The 20,456-nt window shown below is 46.7% G+C and overlaps 1 protein-coding gene across 1 annotated transcript in view; it reads left to right on the top strand.

The window, feature by feature from the left end:
* Positions 1–594: 594 nt before the first annotated feature.
* LOC138261187 (transforming growth factor beta activator LRRC32-like) overlaps positions 595–20,456 on the top strand; it is a 39,974-nt gene continuing 20,112 nt past the window's right edge. The window contains exon 1 of the mRNA XM_069209919.1: positions 595–762. Coding sequence (XP_069066020.1) covers positions 628–762 — 135 coding nt within the window. The 5' untranslated portion in view covers positions 595–627. The remainder of the gene's footprint in view (positions 763–20,456) is intronic.

Here is a 20,456-nt window from a genome sequence, read left to right as displayed (position 1 = left end):
GGCCGGCGCTTATTCCTCTGCCTTAAGCATTTGCTGCGAGCAAAAGACACATATGGGAAAGACGGAGGAAGACAAAAACGAAAAAGCATCACAATGGGAGAAAGCAGAAAGCTGCAAGAGTGAGCTGAAGGGGCAGGGAGTGGCTGTAAATCGATTGAGGAGGCCTGAGATGGCTTCAGGATTACGCTGCCTCAGTATTCCGTGTTCACACATTTAATTGCAGCAGCCGCGTGTTTAAGAGGAGGGCTTTGGGCACCGGCACGTTTTTATTTACAAATTTAGCACTGGTTGCTACTCTCTGATCAAGGTCCGGGGAGAGCTCTTCTTCAAACAGAACAGAGCGGTCGCAGTGCACAGAAGCATTCTTTCGTGCCCTGCTGTCCCTCTCGCCCCGTGTGTGCCTTACCGGGGCTCGTGTACTCTCTCTTTCTCCATGGCAGCCTGTGCTTCCCCTTGTCTCAGATATCTCTGTGCCCAGAGCACTCTCACTTCCTTTAGGTGGGGGCCACTGCCAATCATGGCGCTGCCTCTGACTCCCTGTCTCCTTATAAGACTCTGCTCCTGGCAGTCCTGGACAGCCGGAGCGGGCAGCGGGAAGGGCATCTCTCTCTGGTCCTGCGGCCTGCCATGCGCCTTCTGCCAGCCACACTCGGCCAGCCACCGCCAAGGCTGCTGCTCTCCTGGCTTCAGTGCCTGCTCCTCGGTGGGTCTGCTGGGATCTACCTGCAGCCGAGCACAGAGCCTGGGGCAGCGTGTCAGCAGGTAAGGATCATGTCCCTCACCCGCCTTCTCTGCCAGTGCACCTGGAAGGCTATCACCAGGCCCATTGCTGGATCCTAGGTCCGGAGAGGGCAGTGTGAGTGCTGGGCTGGGTCAGTCCTGAAAAGTTCCCCAGGTTCATGCGTGATGTGCTGCTGCAGTCCAGTTTTATTAATTTGAACTCTGGGAATTGTAGGCTTTGTTTTTTTCATTATAAAACAGGACTACAAGTCCCAGAATTCAAAGGGAAAAACCGGACTGGAGCAGCACACCACGCATGGACCTGGGAAACTTGGCCGCTTTGCTGAGGCTTTAACAGGTGGAGCCAGTGGCACAGCTATCAATAGTGCAGCAGGTGCAGTAACAGTGGGGCACTCTCGTTATGTTTCTTTTTTGCTACCAGACCACAGATTGTGGGTCCATTTTCCCTACTTGTATTAGGGCCTAGCCACACCGGCCATGCCATAGGGTGTTGGGCAGAGAAGGGCTTTCAAAGAGGGACCTGTTATAATTGGGTGTAATTCAGTCTAGACTCGTGAATGGGTGTAAATCAGCCTTGCCCTATTTTCAGGTGATGGGCGGCGGACAGTGTGGGTTTTTGTTCATGAATGGGTGGAAGGCAGCTTTGCCCTTGTCATGGGTGGCATGCTGCGGGGTTATTTAGTTGGGAAAGGTATTGTGAAGTGAATGGAAGGCAGTGTAGGGTTGTTTATGGGTGGCAGAAGCCGCAGGGTCAGGGATGGGTGGGAGACAGTGGCCCTGATTCTGACCCCGGCGGTTCCTTACCGCCGGGGCCGGGGATGCGGGAGCACCGCCAACAGGCTGGCGGTGCCCCGCAGGGCATTCTGACCGCGGCGGTTTGGCCGCGGTCAGACAAGGAAAACCGGCGGTCTCCCGCCGGATTTCCGCTGCCCTTGTGAATCCCCCATGGCGGTGGAGCGTGCTCCGCCGCCATGGGGATTCTGACACCCCCTACCGCCATCCTGTTCCTGGCGGGTCTCCCGCCAGGAACAGGATGGCGGTAGGGGGTGCCGCGGGGCCCCTGGGGGCCCCTGCAGTGCCCATGCCAATGGCATGGGCACTGCAGGGGCCCCCGTAAGAGGGCCCCACTTTGTATTTCAGTGTCTGCTATGCAGACACTGAAATACGCAACGGGTGCCACTGCACCCGTCGCACATACCCACTCCGCCGGCTCCATTCGGAGCCGGCTTCCTCGTGGGGAGGGGTTTCCCGCTGGGCTGGCGGGCGGCCTTCTGGCGGTCGCCCGCCAGCCCAGCGGGAAAGCCAGAATGGCCTCCGCGGTCTTTCGACCGCGGAGCGGCCATATGGCGGCTCCCTCCACGCGGGCAGCCACCGCCGCCCGCGGGGGTCAGAATGACCCCCAGTGTATGGTTATGGATGGGTGGCAGGCAGTGCAGGGTCACGAGAGGGTCACAGGCAGCACAGAATTACGAATGGCTGCAAAAATACAGAAGAGCAGCAAAATATATTGCAATTATATGTCCATTTAAACAGTAGTATATATATATATATATATATACTAATTGAAAAGACTAAAGGTTACAGGGACGTTGTAGTTCAGTGAAAATGTCAGTTAAAATATAACCTTTCCTAAAGTAATTATATCTTGTGCCCGCGCCAGTGCTGGTGTCAATGATGTAGTTTCAGGTGTCATTAGGGATATTATCAATGCAGTCACTGAACATGTCATCAGTGATGTAATATGTACGGAAGTTAGCAGTGCACTGCGAGGGCGTGAGTTATAGTTACTTTAGGGCACAAGTTATAGTAACTTCAAATAAATATAACTAGTGAATTTCAGTGGTTTAGTTTGTTTAAAAATTCAAGTTTTGTTTATTGTTGGGTAAGATATTCTTCCTAACTACAACATCTTTTTAACCTTTGTTTTTTTCAGTGAATTTCTATTTTTTTAACGTAAAGTAAATTGTCTATTGCTATGCACAATGTGGGGTTGGCCGCAGCAGGCCCTATACCCAAAGCCCACTGATGCCCAACCCCGCCACACGTGGCCATTGGGCACATGCTGCATGGCATTGAGTGCAGCTGCTGCACCCACCTCCCCACAGACACCCAACACCCTTTTTTAAATTTGTTAGCACCACTAATCTGCGGATCCACTGCAATTCTCCAAGGGACTGCGATGGAGCCCACTGTGGACCGACAGTTCCACACAATTCCCCATAAAACATTAGTTTTTTAAAATTTGGTATTATTCCATTCAGCTGTTTTTGGGCTATTGCTGTTCAATTTTCCTATGGAAAAATGCATGGAAAAAACACGTTTTGGGGCCCTCTTTTTCTCGGTCCCTGCTTGACTGATCACTCCTTAAACTTTCGAGGAAGGAGCTGGAAATTTATGCCGATTGAAGGCTGAATAGAATATCATACCTTGAGTACAGTCTTTGTTGTGAATGTTGGCTTTTGTCGGTGTCATTCCAACATAAACAGGTCTACTTTTCTATTAACAATTTATATGTAGCACACATACACGCTGATTTTGTGCAATTAATAACAAGATATAACAACAACACATGATAATAATAAATAACTACCAATGGATCCCTTTTTAGTCAGCTTAGAAAAATGTAAGATTGAGTTAAAACCTGAGATCGGTTCAAACCTGTCTTGCAGTTCTATGGAGCTGCTTGCAGCAGGCGCATTACTGGATAGCAGCTTGCGACACGCAGATTACATCAGGATCTCTGCTACGAAACATGAACCCACTGAGCCAGCCTGCATAACATAGCAATCTGGAGCTACACGTTGGATGCAGTACTCTGCAGCAGGCACCTTAACCCCTTGAGCTATAGTATGATGCTTCACATCGGTTAGCAGGGATCTCTGGAAAGTCTTTTATCCATGTGACTCAACATACCAGTGTGTGCTAGTATATCACCCTGAAACTTGTTGGGTACACACAGCTCTCAAAAGCAGATCCTTTAGCCCTCTAAACCATGTTGAGATGTGAGTTTTGTGTCCATTGTGTAAATCAGATTAACTTTACTACCACATTTTTCCATACTGGCAATTTCTTTGAGGGTAGAGTTTGTAAGTATTGCATAGGCTGCCTGACAGTGACTCTTCTTTCCAGGGTGCCCCCCCCCCCCATAACTGCATCCTTCGTTTGCTTCCCCCTGCTCCCAGCTCGTGGGTTCACAGGGCACGGTATTTCCATTTTCAGGAATAAATGTCAGAAAAAATCAGAACATATTTCGTTACTGCAGGTACGTAGCACATGGAAGACTGAAGACACATTACTATTATCATGTATGGGAGCCTGAAATCCTAAAACAATTGACTCATTTTTTTTTATTACAGTCTAAGTGGCCCACCAGTACTCACATGTAATAGGAGAATTACATCAGAACTCTCCTGCTCGCAGTGCTTTCTGCCAGAGTCAGTTTATGGTGTGAAACTTCCGTACACATAGTTTAAAAGAAAACTAGCTCTTTGGCCCTCTTATGTCTTTTGATTGGCTGGAAATTAGATTGAACCATCAGAAGGCATCTACATCAGTGCTTAATTTGTAAATAAAAATGTGCCGGTGCCCACAGCTCTCCTCTAAAACTCGCGGCTGCTTCAATTAAATGTGCAAGCACAGATTACCGAGGCAGCGTAATCCCGAAGCCATTTTGGGCCTCTGTAATCCATTTACAGCCACTGCCTGCCCCTTCAGCTCACTCTTGCAGCTCTCTGCTTTCTCCCTTTGGGACGCTTTTTCGTTTTTCTCTTCCTCCGTCATCCCATATGCGACTTTTGCTCACAGTAAATGCCTGATGCAGAAAAATGAGTGCTGGTGCTCATCACCGGAAACAACAAGCACAAATGAAGCACTGATCTACATACACATTGTGTTTAGTTAAAACATTGCTGGAGCTCAGCACAGTGAGAACCCTCTGTCTGCCTCCTAAGACAGAACACTGCTGAAATGTGTTTGCAACATATCACAAGCTTATGTTTACAGTACAGATTCTGCATGTATTCCACATTCATGCAACCCTAAGAAATCTTGCCATTGAAAGATCTTCGAGTGCTTTGAGAGAAAAGGTGACATCATTAATAAATGTAAGGAATAAAATACCTCCGAACATACATGAAAAGGTTATTGCAAGTATCTGTAGATTGTGTGACTGAACAACACATGCAATTACAACGCATGCCTGTACAACGCTGTCATTACAATGCATGCGTCTTTAGCACGGAAATGCTGTTGTAAAGGCATGGTTCGTAAAGTCATATATGTAGTAAAACTTTATTTGGTGAGTATAATTCATATATATATAAAATCACCTTGTTACTCAAAAACCTATACCCACACTAAACCCTATAAAATACCCTTACCACCTAAAAACCCATACCCACCCTAAACCCTAAATATACACTTGTCACCCAAAAACCCAGGCCCACCCTAACCCTGAAAAGGCCTTACTATACAAAAACCCATAAGCATCCTAAATTCTAAAAACCCTCACCACTCAAAAACCCCTACCCATATGCCTTTACCCTTCATGCCTTTAGAATGAAGTTCGTTGTAAAGGCATGCGTGGTAAAGGCGTGTGTGGTAAAGGCATGTGGTAAAGGACTTGTGGTAATGGTCATGCGTAGTTATGACCGGGTTGCATTATCAGATATAATATTATTATTATATAGCTGTACAGGGCTGACTTGTAGAATTCCGGAGCTAGGACCATGCCTGGGCCCAGCATCCTTAGGGCTCACAGATAATTCAGCAGTCACCCTCTGATCTGGTGTCAGTGAAAACTGCCCAGTTATATGTTTTTTTGATCCAGCCACTTTCCATATCCTTCCTTCCCAGTTCCCACCCTTCCGTTCTCCTTCCACTTGGTACTGGGGTGAAAGAGCTAGGAGGAGATTTAGGGAAGGTGAAGGGGGCAGGGATTGCAGTGCTTACAGCAGGCTAGTCACTGCTCTGAACTAGAGAATTACTTGTGCACACAGAAGGCCCTGCAGGGAGAGCTGTGCATCAGGGAGGCAGATAGGAGAGTTCACAACCTGCTAGGGGGGCAGAGAAGGTCCTGGAGAACAGATAACTCCATCGTCTATCAGCAAATGTGCTTCCTGTTCCCCCCAAGGACAAAGCACTGGCAATGTCAGTCAGTGGGGCTGCACCCAATGTGAGGTCACAGCTGCATAAAGATCCTGAATGTTTAGTGTGTTTGTGAAGTTGCATGTTTTCTGTTTACATTGTGTTAGTTGTAATGTTGTATGCCCTCACTATAAATGCAGGACAACAAGTACTAGGATGCAAATTAAATATGCCTTGGCAAAGGCAATAGGTCTGGCCTTAGCAAGCTGATGGTTATTTTAAAAAGACAATTGCACGCATTCGAAAGAAAATAGAAAGAAGAAAAAAACATACTTCCATCTAAATTTGGCGACAATAAGCTTGGAGTTTAACTTCTCATTTGCTTCCTAGTAAACAGGTGTTTGAATAGGATGTTGGACTTTATTAAAAAAAAACCATTAGTTTTAATGTACATCAAAGAAAAATATGATTTTGGCACAAATACTGTTGGCTTTAAATTATTCTAACTTGAAGGTAACATTTAAGCATAGAAGGATGACTAAAAAACTTAAGAAATCATATAGAATGGATAGAAAAAGCATTTGCAAAGTAAAGAGTTGGCCATTAGCTCTGGCACTTAAGTGTAACTCTTTTAGACAAGTAGAACGATGTGATCAGAAAAACTGCTGTATCTTACTTTGTAAGACACATACTGTACGCTGTAGTGGACGGTAGCAGAATATGTATGACCCTTGATTAGACCAAAGGATGAAGACTGCTGTCCCAAAGCCCCTTTATGTAAGTATGTATATAATATTATTTATTTAGGAATGTATTTAATTACATGAGGCTGGGAAGAAAACTAAAGCTAAGTTTATGCCGGATCAAAAAAATTATTTGAAAGCTATGCTAATGGTATACTCTTTGTATATCTTCACAAGCAAGTTTGTGAAGGGCCAGAGCAAGTAAGGAAACATTGCTGTTTCCAGTGGTTACAACAGTAGTATGAAGCAGCCCAGTCTATTCTTAACACGCAGACAGCGTACAGCATTCTAGCAGCAGCGCCAGGTTCTTGAACCCTTGCAGTGCTTCAGTGAGTTGAGTGCTCACTGCTGCCATATGAGGTGATGGAGATCACGGGTTCAAGTGGTAGCAAGGCTAATCGTTCCATCCTTCAGAGGTCACAATTTGAGTACCATACAGGGATAATAGTAACATCTGTCATTTACAGTGCTTAGAAATGGAAGAATTGCGATTTGAAGCGCTAAATAAAAACAAATTATAAGTATTAAACACACAACTGCATAAGCAGCAACAATGCATGCATTCTGACATGCACATACAGAACAAAGAGCACCAGCAGTGATTCATCCTTACAAACGAACATAGTACCCAACTGGTATAAGCAATTTAGGCTTCCGTCAAACACATAACAGTGACAGCTAAGACAGCATATTGATACTTGTTCTTAATCCTCTCAAACAGCCCCTGGACAGGCTCTCTAGACCCCCTGACACTAAGGACTTTGACAGTGTAGCACCACTACTCATAAAGCCAGTTAGACTGCTGCCACTCCGCATCCCATTGCCGAGTACTTAAGCGATTCAGCTATCCATCAGTTATATAAAATATCACAGGGATATTCAGCGGAATCCAAACCATCTTTCATTTTGGAAAGGCACACTCAAGAACACTAGGAAGCAATGGATATATTTTAAAGATTTATTTTTATAAACAAAATCCTATCCTATTATAAAGACAAACAGAATAGTAGTTGCAACATCTACAAGTAAATTGAACATCAGAAAATATTGCAAACTATGGTCTGTTTAACTTTATATCAATCCCACCTTCATAAGTTTGCCTTACTAAGCTAAATTCAGCACCACCAAAAGGGCACCTAATTCGAGTTTCAAAGATGGTTCGCACTCTCACATCTGCTTAGAACAATAACAGTAACAGTAACTTCTACTGTTCAATACAATAGCACAGTTTTCTATTCTCATCTGCTCTGGGCAAAACACTGATAGACACTCTGTAGTGATGGCTGAACACGCCTCTTGTTAACCTTCAGCACAAGCTGGTGACGTGATGCATGGCCTATGTCTTCTCGGTCTCTGGGTACAAAGTTCCTCTTTAGCACTTCACACTCTGCTTCTAATGTGCATAACAACATCCGGTCATTGTTGAATCTTTCAGAATAAACAATTAGCTCAAACAGGCCTGATGCCCACTCACTTAGGGCCTGATTTATACTTTTTTAGCGCCACATTTGTGTCATTTTTTGATGCCAAAGTGGCACAAACTTAGAAAATATAATTGAATTTTGTAAGTTTGCGCTGCTTTTGCATCAAAATTAATGCAAATGTGGTGCTAAAAAAGTATAAATTAGGCCCTTATTGTCATTCTGTGAAACTGTGCTTGGTAACAATTAGTTTAGAACAGACAACATCAGTCAGATTAAATACTGTGAATATATTTGAGCAGGCGTGGTTATCATTATGTATTCTATATTTGTTTTCCATACTTGATTGATTAACATGCAAAAAGGGGGCAGTTAGAGGAGAGAAACATGATAATTATAACAAAAAGTTCAAGTTTCACTCATGTACAGAAAACAGATGAGCCAAAGTGCAAACCTCTCCCTGCCTCAGGCTGCAAAGGATTACTACTAGTGGCCACACGCCCATCACAGAAGTGAAGTCTAGGATGTATGGTGTCCTGGTATATCAGTGCAGCTCCCCCTCTATGACTGGATATGCAGATAAGTTGAAAAGAGAGTCAAAATCTTGAAAGCCTGTAAAGACATATATGTATAACAGGAAGGTGCTAAACTTGGATCTTAACGTGATAGAGCGAGGATCTAATATGTTGTTGAACTAAATGCTATATATTGACCGAAAAAGCCACAAACATCTGGTTGTGCCGTGTTGCTGTGAAGTGTTGTGCGGACATTTGTGCAGGTAAGTGGAGTGTTATCACTCAAAACGTTGTGGAGAGCTGCCAGATTTGTGGGCATATTTAGGAGCCCGTGCACAACCTTAGTGCTGCCTTAGTATCATTTTGTTTCCACTAAGGTGGCCTTTTCCCCGCGCCATATGTACAAAGTGGTGCAAAGCATGCATTGCGCCACTTTGTAACCCCTTGTGCCACATTATGCCAGCGCCAGGCATAATGTATGAAAGAGGGGGAGGTTTTGGCGCTAGGAGGCCCGAAAAAAGGCACAATTTTTGGCTTCATTTTTAACGCCTGTTCAGAGCAGGCGTTAAAATGATGCAGCTATAGAAACCTACGGGCCTCCTTGCACTTTGCCCCACCAGCGTCAAAAATGTTGAGGCTAGTGTAGAAAAGCGACACAGTAGCGTCAACAATTTTGATGCTATTGTGCTAATGACCGCCATGGTGCGCTGTATTATAAATACGGCGCAACCATGGTGTCCTTAAGTGCCGGTAGAGGGGCGCAGAAAAAGTGGTGTACCGGCTCTGATGTGTCACTTTTTCATAAATATGGGCGCTGGTTTTGTCAAAGGTGCTAACTGTCCTGTGGTTTATAGCTCTACGCGGCGCACCAGGCTGCGCTAATGTGAAGCGCGAGCTGTGAATGGCGATTAGACAGCGATGCACAGGTGGCTGCAGGTCAGTGTCAAGCACCATCTTGTGCAGGGAGGGGATGGAATCTGTAGCACAGAGGAAGAGACGACGGGCAGCATTCGTAGAGGTACATGAAGGCACCAGGGTGTACAGCAAAAGAGGCAGCAGGGATTGCTGGGGATGCACAGAAGTAGCACAGGGGCGTCTTCACAGGAAGGAGGGCTGAAGGAATCTGCCTTCCAGCGGGAGCGCTGCACCCCTCCATTACTCCAGCCAATCCAACTAACAAACTCACATATCCGCGGCTCAAATTAACTCATAATAATACTAAAACTGTACTCATATTTCCTTATACTAATCCACCACTAATTCCTTTTGGGTTCCGGAGTAGCGTGCTACTCGCCGAAAAGCCTCGTCAAGGGTAGTAAGCGCTATATAAATACTATTACAATAGAATACATAACTAACAGGCGAAGGCCTGGGGCACGTGTGGGACTCAATGTGGTGTGGAAAAGGCCTGCTCGGTAACATCCACTGGACACAGGGAATACTTACACCAGATAGGGACTGGCACTCTCTTTGGTATTGCTAGTGTACATCTCTGTGATCTGTGTTGGAAAAGTTGGAATTCTGGTTCCAGTCGCTCTTCTTGGATCCAAACCTGGCTCCGAGGCCCCCCTTGCAAATGATTCCCATCGTGTGCCGGTTATACATGGCGACACCTGGACACGGGCATTGGCGTCCGCACATTAACCCACTGAGCTATCGTATATACAATGCTCGTGCACGTTCTGCTCTGGAGCAGGTGCACTAACCATCTGAACTATTTTATGGTCCAAACTGTGGTCAGCGAGCGCACGCAAATTTCGCCAGCAAAAGCGTAAGCGCGGGAATTACCAGCATAGTACCCTGAAACACGCTGCATGCACCAAGATCCCTGCAGCGGGTGTTTTGGCCACCCAAGGTGGTTTACAAAGGACTCTGTTCATGATCAGTTAATGAGTCAGCAGAAGTTTATAAACACACTTCCTTTGGGGCAGAGTTTGTAACATAAATAATAACAATGCATTGAGTAACTATTCATTCACTCCAGTTCCCATCGTGCCTACCTCCCCCCCCCCCCCCCGCCCCAATCTCTCGACTCCACACTGCAGGGTAAATGTTTTCCATTTCTAGCACGGTCCATGCCTGGAAGTACTCAGTGGCGTAACGAAACTTGAAGCACCCACCCCCACTCTCTGAAAAGTACCTGGAGGATGTCCCCTCCCCCTCGGACCCAGTCAGGGACCTGCCGCCGTGCACAGTGTTCCGTGTGCTGAGGGGGCCGCCGCACCGCGGGGGCCTTTGTTACGCCACTGGGTAGCGTACACAGTCATGACTGCAGGGTTCCCGAGTAGGTTCCGTGCAGAAGCCCCCTGGCAGCCGCGGTTTTCGGTGATTATTCTTGTTTGGAGATCAGCTGGTCTGAGATCACAGGTGCTTTTCAGAACATTCTTCCCGGATGAGTCAGTCTTTAACCAATAGGCACGAGCCATGCATTACTTGTCCTGTTGGAAGCTCAAGTTAGGGTGCAGCCACAGTACTATCAATATGTAGGCATAGGGTGCCCACCACTAACTCTAATGTCTGTACGAACTCACATAATGTGCGTTATTGTTGCCCACTTCACTGATCGGGAAGGATGAATGGCTGCAGGGCTCTATTTTTCATTTTTGGTCTGTGTTAGAAATGCGGTTTCTGGTTGGCTAGGGTATGCACCTCAGCCAGGCAGAACCCACCCACTCTAGTCAGCGCGAGGGAGTTACTTGTCCAAGATAACCCCTGCTCACCCCCTTGGTAGCTCGGCACGGGCAGTCAGGCCTATCCCAGAGGCAATGTGCACGGCACACGTGACGAATTATCCCCACCACAAAGGAAACACAGCACCAAGTTATATAAAAATAAACTGTATTGTACACAACATCATTAGACCAAACACAGAATGTCAGTAATACCCTGCTACCCAACAGATGCCAGAACGTTACACAGTACTGTTACTCTTCAAAAGCCAGCAGTAGTCACATAAAACACATATGTTACTGGTCATTCTGGAGTAGTCAGGAAAACATTACTACAATAATGCACATCATAAGATCCTCATAAATGCCCATACCAGGAACATCAGAAAACACATGGCAAGTCATAAGAACATATTAGCATAAATGCCCATAACAGGAACATTAGCAACAGATGGCAAGTCATAGGCAGAAAACATATCACCCTAGCAAACACACCCTCATGAAACCAACATGAATGCCCCAAAAAGAATATCAGAAAACATATGGCCCGTAACGGGATCCTTCTCTTATTCACTTTAGGGCAAAGCAGGGCCCCCAGCGCTCCTTGGTGGCAAAACGGGGGGCACCTGGTGATTGGGGAAGGGGAGAGGGGCAGCACATACCCCTTCTGTTCTTATGTAGGGGCCGCCACTCCTGGGGCCCGCGCCCAAACCAGGGCACTCACTGTCCCTGCACACCCCAGGGGCCATGACCAGCCCTCCTGGGGGGAACAACAGAAAAAATAATGCAAATTCAATTGGAGCGTCACGCTCCTCTGGCAGCGACTGGGAAAGAGGGGACTTACCCTCACCTCCCCCGCGTCCTGGTATCACGGCCACCCTGGGATCCAGACGGACCCCCAGTGAGGTCTCCCTCCTTCCTGGGCCGCTACTGTCCACTTGCCTGCACCCAATCTGGTGCGTGAGTGCGTCTCCTGCTCCCGGGCAGCGGCGGTGAGACCTGACAACAGTCAGGGCCGGATAGTGCTCCCGGGTCGCTCTCTGTAGTGCGCTTCTCCCTTCACCCCAGGGGCAACGCTAGGAGCGTGCTTGTTCCAGGCTTCATTTCTTGGTGCCCCTGGGGCACGGCACAGCGCGCTTCCGATGTAATTTGAAACAAGGAATGCTGAGGTCGTGGTGGTGATCTCCTCCCTCGGAGAAGCGCTTCCCAAGGCGCTACGGCAACAAGGCAGCGCACTCTTTTGACATAATGTGTCTCAAAAGGAAAGCACTTCTCCAGGGGCTGTATTTATACAAAAGAAAGTGCTTTTCAAGGCGCTATGCAATAAAAATGAAGCGCTCATCATGCACTTCAAGCAGGCAAATGGAAGGGGCAGGGGCCACAGCACCCAGCCCCTGGGGACACAAAGGTGGAGCAAAGGGCGGCAGGGCCCAGCAACAGGACAGCACAAAGGGGATGCAGGCAGTGGCAGGTCCTCCTAGTGACCCAGCAGGTCACAGGTCAGCACAGCAGCAGCAGGCCAAGGCGGATCCTAGTGAGTCCGTCCAGCAGCATTCTGTGTCCGATTCCAAGCATGATAAAAAAGTGTTTCTAGGTCTCTCTTTGTGAGGTAAAATCCCCTGTACTTATGCCAAGAGGGGTAGAGGAGGTTCCAACCAGTTACAGCTGGTTCTAGGAGTGTCCCGTCTCTCCTCCAGCACAGGCTCCAGACATCAGTTGGAGGTAAACGAGCTCTTTGTGTGAGGCCAGGGCACATCCTTTACAAATGCAGGAGTGCCTCCCCTCCCCTTCACTCAGCGAAGGAAGACCATTCAGTATGCAGATGCATCTGTGTGAGAAGTGTGGCTCAATGGTTAGAGCGGCAGACCCTGAAGAAGAGATCTGGCTCAAGACCAGGGTTCAAGTCCCGCTTCGGCAGGTCTTGGGCTCAATTCCCCTTGACCAGATAATTCTCGCCTCAGTGCCTTATCTAATTCATGGGTCCCACTCTGCAACTCTAGGCAATAGCTTGCTTAATCTCCACAACGGCCCCAACAGCGCTTGGATGCCTGGCTTCACCCTGGGGGTGCTCAGGAGTGGGCGCCTCACAGGGAAAAGCCAGGAGGGGTTCCATAGCGGTATGAGTACAGCGCCTTGAGACCCTAACGGGTGAGTAGTGCGCTATACAAGTGCTAATTTACATTTACATCTCTGTGACACCTCCACCCTCCCTGTGTACAGGGTGTCTGAAAAGTATGCACAAAGCCCAGCTGTCACTCTGCCTAGTCGTGGATTGGAGTCAAGCTGCAAAACACCAGTCATAAGCACAGAGAAACGCTTACCTTCTAGAAGTGGGATTTCTATAATGGTAATAAAAAATCCACCTACACAAGTAAGCAACATTTCTCACTACCATTACAACCATACCAAACATGCCTACGCTACCCCTCATAAAGCAGACATTACCTCCTAAACATATGACAGGGCATTTCCAATGCAATCCTATGAGAAGGCAGCACTCACAGCAGTGAGACACCAAGTTAGGCTGTTTGTCACTACCAGGACAGGCCACGCAACCACGTACATGCCCTGCCTTCTACATACATAGCACCCTGCCCATAGGGCTAGCTAGGGCCTAACTTAGGGGTGACTTACATGTAGTAAAAAGGGAGTTCTGGGCCTGGGAAGTAAATATAGATGCCAGGACCCTGTTGCAGCAAACTGTGCATGCAGGCCCTGCGCTAGCAGGCCTGAGACAGGTTTGAAAGGCTACTTCAGTGGGTGGCGCAAGCAGCGCTGCAGGCCCACTAGTGGCATTTAATTTAAAGGCCCTGGGTATATGGATACCACTGTACAAGGGTCTTACAGGTAAATTAAATGTGCCAATTAGGAGTAAGCCAATCATACCAACTTTAGAAGGGAGAGCACCTGCACTTTAGCACTCAGCAGCAGTAATAAAATGCTCAGAGTCCTAGAGCCAACAGCAAACGGTCAGAAAAATTAGGAGGAAGGAGGCAAAAAGTGTGGGGATGAACCCACAAAAAGGGCCAGGTCCAACAGTCTGACATTAACTAAGACCTTTTGATTTTACTAAAGTAACATGTATAATATACTTATTGGGGCTTTTAGCCAGCCCCCTTCATTGATTGGTCTTTATTGTGTCATTCACATTTTTCAACCGTCCATTAGAGTACACTGAAATGGGTCAGCTCTCTACAAACACAAACAAGATGCCCACTACAGCCATTGGCTAACCTCACCATGAGTGACAGCATTCAGGTCAATCACAGGGAACACATGTACACACAAAGTAGTTCCCTGCTGTTAGACCGTGGCAGTGTTTTAAAGAGTGTCTCAATTACTTGGCAGCGTGGTGCAAAAGAGGGAACTCTTTTGCCATTGGGGGAAATATTTTTTGGGAATGTGAACTGTTTGTTCCTCATTTTCTCCCAATAACAATTCCCTGCATAGACTAACTTCTCAGTGCCTGTTTTGCCTATTTGAAGCTGGTGTTCAAGGGCTTCGCTTCCGGGGTGGGGTTTACACCCCCCCACATAAATGTATTATTTAATACATAGTTGAGTACAGGAGCTCTCAGTCGGGTATGGTAAGGTGTCTGTCAGATTTAATCTGGGAATTTTAAATAGTCTTTCAGACAAAGATACACACATACACACTTGTCTCTATTTTAAAGGTCTTAAAACATGGTTATTTTGACAACATGCTGTGGGACATATTTACAAGCGCTTAGCGCCACCTGAGTGTCAACTTTTTTGATGCTCCGGTGGTGCCGTGTGACTGCCCATATTCACTAGGCCATGCAAAGCCACCTTGTGTGGCTTTTCATTGCCTTGTAAATATGGCCCTGTGTTTTACATTCCCCTCAGAATCCGCACTCCTTTCCCTCTCAACTGGCCCTTAAGCATCCCTTAATGCTTTGCTTCTCATATAACGCTATGCCAGACGGATTGTCCGAAAAACCTGAACTGGACCCGCCCCCACGTTTGCTGACCATGCTACGCCCCTTCTGGTGCTCTTCCCTGTGGATCTTACCACCATGTGAATGCTGGCGCCTCTCGGGGGCCATTGATGAAGTATGGACAGAATGCTGCTTGCCGGCTGCATCCTACACCCAGAGTTCCTGAGTATTTGTCCTGCGATGAAGCTTCTGCTTCGAGAGGACTTCATGTCCCAGCAACATGGAAGGATCAATCAGAGTCTTCACATCTTATGCTTCCATGCATGGAAGCTAAGAGAGTGAGTGAGTTGCTGACGGAGGTAGTTTGTAGTCGGACGTGATGAAGGGGATTTATGCTGGTGTTCAAGACAAATCATTTGCCTGATGTGGTGTCCAACATGCTAACCTTTTACAACTCTAAATGTTTTATGTTCTTTTGTTTGTTCTTTCTTTTGTCCTGCAAGGCCTTGTGGTGGGCACGGTGAAGGGTGATTTGTGAGCCCTCTCAGCGTTTCTGTGTCTCTCCATCTGTCTTTGTTTAAGTCACTAGTTGTGATGCCTTTTGTAAAAGGTTGACTCGTTTTCCGCCCCAAACTATTTGTTATGCCTCAATGGGATCTCAATTTGGTCTTGACATTTCTCATGGGCATGTCCTTTGAGCCTCTGAACAGATGTTCAATCAATGCTAACCACAAGGCTTGTCATCACCCTAGAAGAAACTGCAGCCACCATGAAGTCCATCCATGCAGGGGCCCTAGAGAAACCCTGCCCTCAACACGCCCACTCCAGAGGACTGCTTCTGTGTCATGCTCACACCCATTCTGAATGCTTCCACCCCTTTGGTGATCTTCCCATATGCTTGGACTCCTGCTACTGTCCACCCTTTGCTGAAGAAACCCAGAGCGGACCCTTCAATGCTTGGCAACCAATCTCCATGCTACCATTCCTGTCCAAAGTCTTACAGAAAATTATCAACAGACCCTCATTGAAAACCTCAACCACCATCAACTCTTCAATACCACTCAGTCTAGTTTCAGACCCACCCAGAGCATTAAAACTGCCCTTATTACCGTCACAAATAACATCCTCCTGGACCTCTCTGCAGCATTTGACACAGACTCCCACCCCATCCTTATCCAACACCTATACGACCTTGTAATGCAAGGACATGTACTCTGAGGCAGTGGTTCCCAACCTGTGGTCCGGGGACCCCTGGGGGTCCGCAAAGCTTTCTCAGGGGGTCCATGAGAGCCTAGAAAATAAAAAAATATGAACAAATATTGACAAATTAGGTCCGCAGCTTCCAGTAATGACTCAGGCGGGGGTCCCCAGATTCCCATGATGATTGAGTGGGGGTTCCTGGGTTCCATTAATGTTAAAGTGGGGGTCCACAGAAATCAAAAGGTTGGGAACCACTGCTCTGAGGAATATGCTCCTCCCTTATTGGAAGGACAAAGTCAGTCAGGAACCAGGACCCGGATCAAGTTCAATGCCTACATGACTGAAATTGCCCACCGGATGAAGACCAACTGTCTAAAGCTGAATACTGAAATTGTGATTTTCAGAAACAGCAGATCACCGTGGGACTCCACCTGGTGGCCAACAGATCGAGGACCGACATACACAAAGAACCTCAGGATCATCATCGACAGCTAATGCAATATGACCACCCAAGTCAATGTCATCACAGTCTCATGCCCCCATATCCTAAAGATGCTGAGGAAGATTTTCAAATGGCTTCCAATCATCACCCAGAAAACCCTCAATCACGCCCTGGTCAAAAGCAAGCTGGAATACAAGAACACCCTCTCTGCCAGGATCAACAAAAAGCTCAGCAGAAGGCTGCAGGCCAGAACACGGCGGCTAGAATTACTCTCAACCTCCCACGCCACACTCACATCACACCACACCTGAAGGAGCTCCACTGGCACCCATTTCACAAACAAACACAATTCAATCTGCTCATCCACATGTTCAAAGCACTACATTACACTGGCCCAGCATATCTCAACAATTGCACCTGCTTCCACAAACCTTCCAGGCACCTTTGCTCAACCAGACTCCTATTTGCACACATCTCTCACATATGGAGATCTGGTGGTTGAGCCTTCTCCTACAACACTTCTAAAGCATGTAAGGACCTGTCCCTACACATAAGAGGCTTCTCCTCACTTCTTGAATTCTGCAAGAAGCCAAAGACCTGGCTTTTCAGGTAGTCCCAGTAGCCACTAGATGTAGCTAAATTCACACCTGCTCAGTGTGAGGATACCAGGATACCCTCCCCGGTGATAGTGCGTGCCACAAATCTGCATAACATGACACAACATAACATAACAACATAGCATAACATAACATGGCTATAGACACTTAAACTGTCTTCCTCATTGTGATCCCATCAGCACGCCTCATGAGTGAATTTCAGATGCTTTTGGTGCAACCAGTGTAGGGATGCCACCCTCTTTCCGGACAAATTGGCACAGAGGACCCAGGTGGCTTTCCTACCAAAGGTTGTGACTCATTACATGTTGGCCACTCAACCCCTGTGCCAGGCTTTTTTGCCCCTCCTCACTCTCGAAAGAGGAAAAGAGACTCTATCTGCTAGAACGTAAGATGATGCTTGGCTGTCACAATGACTACCTATAGAACCATCACAAGGATGAGCAGCTGTTTATGGGATTTTCCGGGGCAAGAAAAGGCAAGGTAGACCTTGTCAAGATGGATAGTGCTCTACATCAAAATCTGCTACAAATCGACCATGAAGCAGCCAACTGAAGTACTATGGGCCCATTCCACAGGGGCGAAAGCTGCTTTAGCAAGAGGGGTACTTGTTCTAGATATCTGCCAGGCTGCGGCGAGGGTGTTGGTGCATACGTTCACAAAACACTACTGCCTTGACAGTCAGATGTGGCAGGCGGGTCACTTTGCCTGCTCGGTTCTGCAGGACATTTTGTCCTAAGTCCACCCCCCAAAACCCTTGATGTTTGAGACGTTCTGCTATGATATCACTCCTACAGGTAAGGAGTCTCTTTTTAGAAGTATCCATCAGAAGAACAAGTGGTTTACATTTTGTAGCGCTCTTTCTGGTGGATATTCTATCTCCCCGCAGTCTCACTGCCCTCCCACCACCCTGGTTTCTGGAGTGACCTCCTTAACATCTTAAAACATCCCAAGTTAGAAGATCAGCACACTGTCACCGAAAATGTGCTCTGTGCTCTGCATCTGAAGACCCAGGAGGAGAAAGTTACAAGAAACTGACATCAACAAGCAGGAGCTTCAGTTATATGCAGTTCCGCTCATATATTTGGGGCAGCACAGTGTCACCTTGGAGCCACATGGGAACCTCTACTGGTGCACAGGTGCATACTGAAGAATTCCCTGGAACCAGTCTAGCACCTAAGGATATTCTAAAGGTGAGGAATCTGTGGTTAGATCGAGTGTCCACCAGAAGAGAGTTATTGAAGGTAAGTAATCTGTTTATTTCAAGTGAGCACTGTCCTCACACATCCAGTACCAGGATGGGAACCCTCTAAAGATCTATAGATCCATGGCTTTCTGTTCCTTTCTCTTCAACCATGTACCTATTCCTCACTTGGAGAAACCTATCAGCAGCAGGACGTTTGGCATAGATGTCTGTTACACAGTAACGTGCAGTGGAAAGAGAATCATGGGAAGCGAGGAGGAGGGAGGAAAGGCTAGATGAGTGTTAAGCTTTTTTTTAGGTGGGTCATCTCCATGTAAAGAAACATAAAGGAAGTGAAAATGGTGGAGGAGATAGTGGACAACGGGATATGAGTTGAGTGCAGAGTAAGGCGGCATGCAAGAACTCATTGCATGGCCCATGTCAACGTCCTTCCAAGTATTACGAACAAAGCATCCTCCAGGGAAAATAGAAAGCATCAGTGCTTGCATCTGTGACATCCAGTGGTGTGGCCTTGATTAGTAGCCTCCTCCTTAAAAAACAGGCAGGTTTGCTTTCAAGCAAATACATTATTTTTGCAGCAGGAGCACAAGGTTTCAACCAAGAGTATGGTCTGGGGATTACGCGCCCTGATCCCTCCTCTCGCGACTGCCCTAGTAATGGGACGTGAAGAGGTGCACTTAAAGAAAGAGAACGTTTCGCCCCAATAAACGTACAGTGGGCTGCAGATCTAAGTAATCCAAGGAGTAACAGACTTTGCAAACCGTGTTTGACATAGAAGGCATTTCTGAGGGTGAGTTTGTCTAAGGGGAGAATGCTTTTCATCATGCAGATTTGTAAGAACTGCTTCGGTCAGGGCAGGGTATATGAAGTAGGTTTGGAGGTTTGAGGAGCTCCTGTGAGCACGGGTGCGTCAATCAAACCTGCTAAAATTACGACGTCAGATGGAAGAGGAGTGCGTGGGGGGGAGGTAAGCACGTTCTGTTATCCTCCTTCGAGTTATGTCGAACAATGTGCGACAATTCTATGTACCTCAGTAGTACAGTAAGTGGTGCCTAGGTGCTGGTTAGTGTTTGATGCTGCAACCACCGGTGATCTTCAGTCACCAGCCAACCTCAGTGGATTCCATGTGATTTGAGCCTCTCCTAAGCTTTCAGCCTTCTGAATCTCTAGTCCACGTTTTAGTGAATTAGTGCCAATCTATATAGTGAAATTGTCATGTGCTGTGAACACCTCTCTCCCTAGTCAGTCACTAGCAAACATTTCTTAACCTGAGTATCGGTGTGTCAGTTCACAAACATTAACTTGGAAGAACTTTGCATTCAAACCAGGCAAAGTACTCTGCCTTGAGCAAGTTTAGAGATCTGAAATTTTCAAAGTTTTGCTCAAGTCCGCCTTGAAGATGCTCCAGGCATTCACAGTATTTCTCTCGATATGAGGCAGCTGGTGGGAATCTAAGATATTTGGGAATCTCCTAATTTTTCTGTTCACAAACTTAACTAACAAGTTCTCTCCAGACTTCGATGAATAGCACATGGCACTCTGCCTCTCTCACTCACTGATTCAAGTGTTAAAGACCGACTCGAGAATGATGGGAAGGATCAAAACCTCGAGTATTCTTTAACAATGACATTATCAGTTATTGTCTGCCGGAGTAGATCACGGTCTCCTCCAGGTTAAATGTCATTTATTTTCAATGACCAATAGAAAGATACATGTTACATTTTCTAGTTTAGTTTCACATAACTATATACATATTTAAACAATGTACAAATGGAAAAAATGCAAAACAGATGTGTTTGTTTAGCACTGTCCCTCAATGTACGTCTTTAAAGATGTATGTATTTATCTACTTATTTAGTTTATAATCCACCTAGCAGTAGTCCAAAATAGCAGGGAGTAGGTTCTTCAGTCATTTACTCGCTCC

The sequence above is a fragment of the Pleurodeles waltl genome, chromosome 2_1 (genome assembly GCF_031143425.1).
Source record: "Pleurodeles waltl isolate 20211129_DDA chromosome 2_1, aPleWal1.hap1.20221129, whole genome shotgun sequence".
NCBI lineage: Eukaryota > Metazoa > Chordata > Amphibia > Caudata > Salamandridae > Pleurodeles > Pleurodeles waltl.
The sequence above is the reverse complement of the archived record's forward strand: the minus strand, read 5'-3'. Positions and strand labels throughout refer to the sequence as shown.